The sequence below is a fragment of the Diachasma alloeum genome, unplaced genomic scaffold (assembly GCF_001412515.2).
Source record: "Diachasma alloeum isolate Michigan unplaced genomic scaffold, Dall2.0 Dall_scaffold_00389, whole genome shotgun sequence".
In the NCBI taxonomy this organism is placed as follows: Eukaryota; Metazoa; Arthropoda; class Insecta; order Hymenoptera; family Braconidae; genus Diachasma; species Diachasma alloeum.
Window position 1 is genome coordinate 344055 of NW_021680528.1, and position 9281 is coordinate 353335.

A 9281-nucleotide genomic window follows, 5' to 3' on the forward strand; every position below is an offset into this window, starting at 1 on the left:
TTATTATTATTATTATTATTATTATTATTATTATTATTATTATTATTATTTTTGTCGATGTTTGCCTTTACTTGTTATGTATATATGTGTGCACATATATATTGGTTGTTACGTATGCGTACGTTTGTTTATTTAATTTTTTTTTTTTTTTAGATGGCCCCAGGTTCAGTCAAGGAGGTTCTGGAGGAGGGTAGAGGTGAGGGAGGATCTAGAAGGCGACCGGTTTCGGACACTGCTGTCGGCGGTATCTGAAGTTTGTGGGGGGGGGGGGGGGGTGATCCCGGCGGATCGTTTCCTGAAGGCGGTTTTAGATTTTATTGCTTTCCTGGGGCCCTGTTATCGGCTGACCACGGTAGGTGGTTTTGATTGATTTTGTATTGTGTTTATTGTTAGCTTAAGTGTTTTTTTTCTAGACAAAGAGGTTATGGAGGCAACTCCTGATTTTCAAGGGGTTTTTGGCGGCGGTGGAGAGGAGAGAGGACCTAGGGTTTTTGGAGGATGTCTCCCCGCGGGTTCTAGGGGTTATTCTGGCGGTTGGCCAGGGCCCGTTATTTGGTTGACGTCTGACTCCTCTGTATCTGTCTAATAAAGCTAGTTTATTGATACGTGTCTGACCTTTTTATTTTTAGATATAGTTGATGACCACGGCGGATGGAGTGTCCTGTTTGGGGATTGTGGTGGCGTGTTTGGGCTTGGTCTTCCCTTTCTTTTTCGGCGCTGGAGTTGGTACTGGGTAGCTGGGCATTCCGGCCATAGTTATTGCTACTGAGGTTCCATCTAACTTTTGGATTTCTGGGGCTCCGATTTCGACTCTTCGTTGGAATTTTCTTTGCTTCTTCTTGGACTTCTGGCAGCGGGAGAAGCAAGACAGAATGCTTATGATGGACAGCCCTTGCCTGTATGCGCAGATGCTGGCTGCGACCATGGATTTGGAGATGATGGCGGTAATGATGCCATTTGTTGCAGTGAGGATTCTGTGGTGATATTCTTCTTGGTGGTGGAGACCTATTTCTTCAGCCTCGTCTAAGGTGTGATTCGTCGAATTCCTCGTTTTCATCTGGTGTGGATAAGATATGTTGTTTTATTTGGCTCAATGGATATATGGGTTTTGGTTTTTCATTTAGTATTGATGCCATTGCTGAGATATTTATTGTTTTAGGTAACCCCAATATCATGGGAAGTTGGGTCTTGATTAGTCCTGCACCTTCGATGACGGCTCTGGTGGTTTCTGCCCTGCAATTTGGATTTAGGTGGATTATTCCTGTGCCGTTTATTGTTAGGCTGGTTACTTGCTGGTTTGTGCCAGTTATTTCTAGTGTCTCTGGTTGTGTGGTGGCATAGAGCCATCCGTCGGTGTTGGTTAATTTGGTCCATTGTGTGTCTTGATTGTTGATGACTCTGATGTTGCAGTTCTGATAGATGGTGGAGTCGACTTGGGGGTCGGTTTTTGTTAGTAGGCGGTATTAGCAGCTATTTTTTTCATTGGATTTCCTCAGGGGGAGGTTTCTGGGGCAAGCTAGACAGTTCTCCAGTGGAATCCAGGTTTGCAGGTATTCTCGGTTCATTTGGCTGTATTTGTTGATGAATTTTGAGGTTGCGATGTATTCGTTTTGTGGTTCTACGTATGCTGTGTGTTCTGTTCCCGTGGATTCTCCGCGGAATTTTGCAGGGGATTATTTTGTAGAGTTCCGTTAGATCTCTGCTTAGTAGTGGGATGTCGAGGATTATGAGGAAGGAGCTGTTGTTAAAACCGGTGGGCATGTCATTGATTTGGCTTCGGATGGTCAAATCGGTCTTTTCCGGAGATGTTGGAAAGATGCTGTCGGTGATGACTTTTCCAATTTCCTCTATGGCCTTGTCCAATTTTTGGTTATTTATTAGGATGGGGTTTAGTTTTCCGTGTTTTGCGTCTTCTATGGCATGGAGGATGCTGTGGGCCGTTTCTAGATACTTTCCGGCGGCATGTTGTATTTCTCTAGCTGTTTCGTCGAGGCTAGCGATGTATTCTACTTGGGTCAGCTTGTCAGACAGTAGGTTGGTGTTGGAGGCTATGAGGTTTATTCTGTCTGTAGCCTTTCTAATTTTCTCGTAGTTCAGTTCGTGTTCCTTCTTCATGGCGTTGATTTCGGCTTGGATGATGTGAGTCGAATTTCCGATTAAATTGGTCATTTGTTGTTGGTCTTGATAGAGTCTATCAATTTCTTTGGTGATGTGTTCCTGATCATTGTAGTCCATGGTGCCGAAGAGGGATCTTGATATGGTGCCTACAAATCCTAGTAAAGGGGATCTGCTATATCGTCTTTTGGGGTTCTGTTCTGGACTTATCCAGATTCTTTTCAGATATTTCTGTATTGTTTGGAGTGTCGTATTGAACTGTTCCATGATGGGTATGCCTAGTACTTTATCGCAGATCTGCTTGCCCTGGTGTTTGTTGCATTCGGTTTGATATTTTTCTATTGTTTGCATCCCGGGCAGTGGTTGTCCTAGGAGGTTGTGCATGTCTACTGTATGCATCAGTCGCCATTTTTTATTGATTGTTCTGATTTGGTCGATTTCCTCATAATAGCGTCCGGGGTTGTGGTCTATAGTTTGGTGTTGATAAATTTGATCAGGTGTTAAATCTGTTTAGGCCTTGGTTACCCAGACGGTGGTCCATAGGATGATGATAGCTCTCATGGTATTGTGTTCTATAAGTTGGAGAATTTTTGTTTGAGTTTGGTGTGCTTCATTTTTTTTTTCTGGCAGGTATCGGCTTTGGTCTAGTTAGGTTCGGTGGGTATTTTTTCTGAACCTATTTTTGCTAGTTCGTCCGCTTTTTCGTTCCCGTATATTCCCTGGTGTCCTGGGATATATTCAAATTGGACGTCGATTTTTTGGGTGAGTTCATCAAGCTGTTTCAGGAGTGTTTGATTTACGACGGGTTTGGATTTAGCATTTAGCCAGCCATTTCATTTCCATTTCTTTATGTGTTCACTCATGCAGCTGGTGAGGTATTTGGAATCGGTGATTATTCTTATTCTTGAAATGTCGTGGCGAATACATATTTGACATGCTTCGATGGCGGCCGCAGTTTCGGCGGTGATATTGGTGGCCCGTGTACCTTGCAGAGTTTTATAGGTGTTGAGGGGGTGGTTGTCCGCAAACCACACTCCTATTCCTGCTTTGGCATCGATTGAGCCATTGAAAGAGCAGGAGCCATCGACGTAAACTGGCGTGCGACCTGATCCGTCGGTACTCATGTCTCTGGAATGGTTTTGCTTTTGGTGGTTTGTAGGGTCGGGATGGTTTGTTTGGCAGCACTGGAATCGGTATCGACTCATTCTGCGCAGGGTTTCACCTTATTTGGGTGTTTCATGAAGTGATGTCCGTCTTCACTTTCTAGGTACACGTTTTCTATTTCTGTGATGTTGACGATCTTCTAGGGTCCAGTGTAGGCCTGATCCAATATTCCGATCTTGGGTTCCTTCTCGACGTAGATAAATTGCCCTATTTTGAAGTCTATTGGTCTCGGTCGTAAAGGCTTTTGGAATGTAGTTTGGCCTTTTCCAGTTGGTCGAAGGCGAGATGGTGAATTTTCTCCAATTTGTTAATTAGTTCTACCATGTAATCGTTGTAGGTATAGATTGACTCATCTTCGTCGGTAACGTTGGAGGGGAGAGCTGCCCTTTTTCCGTACAGGACTTCGAATGGTGTGAAATTTGTTGAGCTATGTACCGTGGTGTTGTACGATAGCATGGCGAAGGGGAGTAGCTCGTCCCGGTCGGTGAATTCGTCGGTAAAGGTCTTCAGATATTCGGCTAGTACGTGATGACTTCTTTCAACGGCTCCATTTGACTGAGGTCTGTATGCAGATGTCGTTATATTGTTGAATCTCAGGACCTTTCCCAGTTGATAGAACAATTTGCTGAGGAAGCTGGTCCCTTTATCTGAGAGGATTATCTTGGGGCATCCCTACAGGGCTACATACTTGGTTGCTAGTGCATGAGCGATAGTGTGAGCCTTGATATCCTTAAGTGGTACAGCGGTGGGATGCTTGGAAAAGTTATCCTGTTTTGTCAGGATATGGCAGTGACCCATACGTGAAGCTGGGAGGGGGCTTACGGTATCGATAGAGATTCTCTAGAAGCATTCCCTAGGTGTTTCGGTGATGAGCATGGGCCGTCGGAATTTCACCCTTCGAATCTTTTCTAGTTGACAGGTTCGGCAGAGTTTGATGAATCTCTCTATTTCCTGTTTCATCCCGGGCCAGTAGAACCTTTCTCTTACTCGGTTGAAGGTTTTCACAATCCCTTTGTGTCCTCCGGGAAGACTTGCATGGCATTCCTTAATGATTTCTGGTCTTAGGGCTGCTGGAGGCATCCGGATTCCCCCATGGCACAGGGTTACAGTGGCTGGGTGGAATTGAAATTCTTTGTCCAGGAAGTTTCGGATTCTGATATCGATATCTATTTCATCACCCTGGGATGCCAATTTTATTTCAGTGATTTTGTATTTTTCCATGGCGGTTTTGAAATTTTTCAGGCAGAGTTTTAGTATCCGGTTGTTTACTTTTTCGAAGTGCCATTGCTTTGCAATGAGGGTAAATGTTCGGAATTTTCCGCACTTCCTGACGATGACTTGACCTAGTTTTGGATTGAACTTACGTATTTCCTCCAGGTCTATCAGATTGAGGTCCCTTAAAAGTTTGGTGTTTTGCTTTTTGATCTCTCCATCTGCTGCGAGGAAATGAGCAATGTTTCCCCTGGTAAATGTTAGTCCATCTCGGGTTTCTTTGATGTTGCTCGCAGGCTGGTAGTCACTTTGCGGTATAATGATCTTGTCGTCCATAGTTTCCTAATTTGGTTTGTTTTGAGATATTTCTTGTTGGGTCTGTATGGAACCATGCTCTTCGCTCGTGGGAAGGTCAGGCGTGAAGAATTTGGGGTATGGATTCAAAGACACCCCCGGTAGCTGTGCTGATGGCGGTTGTGCAATTTCATTTGCTTGGGGAATTTCCGCTTCTCTGGAGTGCGTTGATGGATGGATTTCTTCGGTGTGTGGGAACAGTTCTCTTGGGGTTAGGTCTGTTGAAGAATTTTTCTTTTTCGGAGAATATCCTGCGATGGGTGACTGTATAGCTTCTGGTGTCGGCATTAAGGATTCTCGTGTGACCTTTGGCTGCAATATCACAGAATGTCTGGATTGAGGTGTTTCTTCCTTCTCTGTTTTTTCGGGATTTTGGTCGGTGGAGCTCGTCAATTCTGAGATTTCGTCGGTTGAGTTGATTAGGGTTTTGGACTGGTTTTGCAACTCGGCCATCTTCTTCTCGAATTCTTGACAGGATTCATTCAATTTTTCTTTAAATTCTGGACCCAGAGTGGTTCTTCTCATTTTGTAGAGTTGTAGCAGCTGGTCTAGAAGTGGCTCTAGGGGTTCCTGGAATATTTCCTCATCCCTTTCCGAGATTTTCTCCACATACTCGTAGAATTTTTCCCGGTTTCGTTCCATTCGTTCCATGTCCAATGGTGGACATGGTGTGGGATTTGATTCTTCATCCTTTTCCTCTATTCGAATTTCAGCTTCGATTATAGAAGGCGTTTCCTCGTCAGTGGAGTTTTGATCTGTGATGAATGCGTCATCCTCCAACTTTTTGTCCGTTGGGATTCCTTCAAGGGAATTTTCTAGTTGATTTTCTTTTCCTTGGTCTTCCATTTCGACAGGTATTATTGATGGTTCATCCTGTAGTGGTGGTTCTTTGGATTGAGTAGGTGTTGGAGTTGATTCTGGCATCTCCACGATCGGAGGGGTGGATGGAATGGGGATCGTTTCTTCCACTGTTTCTGGTTTGTTCTCAATTGTGGTGCCCCGGGTAGATGGTGTGGGGTTTTTGCTGATTTTGGATGTCGTTTTGTAATCCCGATTCAATCTGTAGGAGATCGATTGCCGGGTGCCACTGTTTGTTTCTGTTGCCCTTCTAGCCCGAAGCCTGTCGGCAATTGAGCTTCCCGCTGCTGGGATGGTGATAATTTTTGGTCACTATTTATTCTAACCTTTCAGTTAGGATTTGTGACTGTCCCTGGTATTTTCACACTAGACTTTGGTACTGGTAGAGCAGGCATGCAGGTTGCGAACATGACGATTTCGCGATTTCGAACATGAAGAGGATTCTCTGCAAAGGCGTCTGCTAACTGATTTCTCTTCTGTTTCTTGATTTCTACCTCAAACGTGAAATCATTCAGGTAGGTTTTCCACTTAACTTTCCTCGTAGTAGGGTTGCTAGAATCTCTGAGCCAGTTCAGGGCTGGGCTCTTTGTAATAATGGTGAAGGGCACTCCATAGATGTAGGGTTTGAACAGCTTTAAGGCGTAGACAGCTGCTAGGCAGTGCAATTCAACTGAAGTATATCTTGTTTCAGCATCTCGAAGTGCTCTCGATGCGTACAGGATCAGGTGTTCGTCTCCTTCATCATCTTTTTGGCTGAGGATGGCTCCAATGCTCTTTTGGGTACTGGAAACATGAACGATAAATGGTTCGTTCATGTCAGGATGAAACAGTAGAGAGTCCTCGGTGATGGCTTCCTTGAGGGCTTTGAATGATTGTTCTTGTTCTTTGCACCATTTAAATCTCACGTTTTTCTTGAGGAGATCATTTAGAGGCTGTGCAATTTCTGCGTAGTCCTTCACGAATCGTCGATAATAGTTACTGAAGCCTAAGAATCTCCTTATTCCCTGTTGGCTTGTAGGAAGGGGCATCGCTGTTAATGCCCTTATTTTTGCTGGATCCGGATGAATACCTTGGTCATCGATTATGTGTCCCAGATAGGCTACCTCCTTCATGGAAAATTTGTATTTATCAGCCTGGAGAGTAAGTCCGTTTTTCCGTAGGCAGTTGAAGAATTTCCTGAGACGGGTGACGTGTTCACCCAGTGTTCTGGGGTAAACAACTACGTCATCTAGGTAGACGTAGAGTTCGGTCCCTTTCAGGCCGGTTAGGGTCTGATCCATCAACCGCTGGAAGATTGGGGGTGAATTTTGCAGTCCAAAAGGCATCCTCATGTACTCGTAGTGTCCGCTGGGAACGGTAAAGGCAGTTTTTTCAGCGTCCGTTTCATCCATTGCGATTTGGTGGAATCCACTGGTTAGGTCGAACACACTGAAGTACTTAGCTCCACCTAGTTGTGAGACAATTTCCGATATATTGGGTAACGGATAGGAATCTCCGATCATTTTCTGATTTAGATGTCGGAAATCGATCACCATTCTCCATCGCTTCTTTCCCTTGGAGACGGCTTTCTTTGGTCCAATCCAGAGAGGTGAGTTGTATGGTGATTCTGAGTGCCTGATTATTTCTTGTTCCAGCAGGTTGTCCATTTGTCGATTTATCTCCTCCTAATGTTGTGGAGGGTACTTGTATTGACGCTTATGGACAGGTTTATCATCGATGGTTCTGATCCTGCACTGGAAATTCTTAGCTTTCCCAAGATTGTCTCCCAGAAGGTGGAATATGTCATTGAACTCTTTTACTAGTTCAATCACCTCTTTGCCTTCAAAGGGTTTAAGCTCCTGATCGGGTAGAGCCTATATTACGTGCGATGTGCCAGGTGATAGACCTATATTTTCCTCTGGGGCAATTCCCATATTGCACCAGGCGAAGGTTTCTTGAGGTTTTCCTAATATTACGGTTCTTTCTAGGAGTTCATCGATTTCCTCTACCGTCTGGAGTGGTATATGGAGGTGAACTGGTTCTTCGGTGGTGTTGATGGCGAAGAGACAGGCTTTCCCCTCTCCGATGCTGACCACACTCTCGCCTAGATAGACGCCTGGTTTTGTAGATATCTTTGATAAATTCCCGACCGACAATTCGGTATTCTTGATAGGGATTTGGATGGCCATTCTTGCTCTTGGAGGGATGACGGTTGACCCATGGAATTTCTCGTAATTATACCAATTCACCGGCAGGTTAGGCCTCTTGAGAGTGGTGATATTCCGTTGCTGATACCGTATGTCCACCTTTTCTTGAATTAGGAATTCTAACCCAAGTAATCCGCTTCCTTCGACAGGTAGTTTATGATCTACGATGTGGAATGGTACGAGAGAGCCAAAGATTTTTAGGTCGACTAAACCGCATGTTGGCTATGCATTCTCCGTTACTCCGAGTAGATAAGGTATCTTAGGAGGTTCAATTCTTACGTCGGGTTTGATGACTCTCCTCTCAATAAGATTGATGTCAGCTCCGGTGTCGATGAGAAATCGATGTCGATTTCCGATGAGGTTCTTCACCTTTAGGTTTATCCTTGGGCCGCCGCCGCTAACTGTAATCCGGCAAGGTTTTTCTCTCGTTGGACAATTGGGGAGGCAGAAATGTTTAGAGGTGTTTAAATTTCACGAGGATTAAACATCACGAGGGTCGCAGGGGGTGGTCAAATTTTACGAGGGTCAGGAGGGTCCCAACGTCGAACGTCGCGAGGGTGACAAGAGGATGATCAAATTTTACGAGGGTCACAAGGGAATAGTCAAATTTACGAGGGTCAAACATCACGTGGGTCACAAGAGGAGGCGCGTGGACCGCCCGCGCTCTCACTTAACGGGCTATATCTTTGTAAATAATGGAGATATGCCAAGAAGACACTACCAAATCTATGCATTTTTTATAGGAGAATAATTTTGATATGAATTTTTTTTTCTGTATCTCGATCCGTTCACTCGTGAAACAGTAATAAATAAAGCATTGTAGGCAATTTGTCCTATCACGCATCACAAGAACGATAATATCTGATTAATGGTTAGGTGTAGAGAAAATTTTGAAATAACTAATTGTATGCACAATTTGGTGGCTAACATTTTTTGTTTGAACAATTTTTCTCCATTTCCATGGACTTTGCCGATAACCGCATCGGTGTTCGCAGATACTTCACGCAAATGCTGAGGCGCCGCCTGCTTCGCTCCCACTCCCAAGAACTCTTCATCTACAATAGTTAAGGGAAAAAGTTATTTAACAAAAAATGTGTATTTTAAAAAGTCAAACATATTTTATTCGAAACGTTTTTCCGTACCTACAAACATTCCTGTGATATCATCGTTTAAACCAAAAAAATGTTATAAACAAATAGATTGCACGTGATTTTGCCAAAATTGTTACTATATTTGCAATCAGCGATCTTGAAAACGTACAGTCCCATGATCAAATCTTCTGGACATCTCAGTGTACACCGAAATGCCCCTGGCGTATGGACTATAATGTAAATTGTGTTGTTCGATGACTGTCACTGAAATACTTTCCAATGTTCAAAAATTGTTAAATGG

The 9281-nt window shown here is 44.0% G+C and overlaps 1 protein-coding gene across 1 annotated transcript in view; it reads right to left on the bottom strand.

Moving 5' to 3' along the window:
* LOC107041889 overlaps positions 1–754 on the bottom strand; it is a 312145-nt gene extending 311391 nt beyond the window's left edge. The window contains exon 1 of the mRNA XM_029126392.1: positions 644–754. Within this exon, the coding sequence (XP_028982225.1) occupies positions 644–754 (111 nt within the window). The remainder of the gene's footprint in view (positions 1–643) is intronic.
* Between the last annotated feature and the right edge of the window lie 8527 nt (positions 755–9281).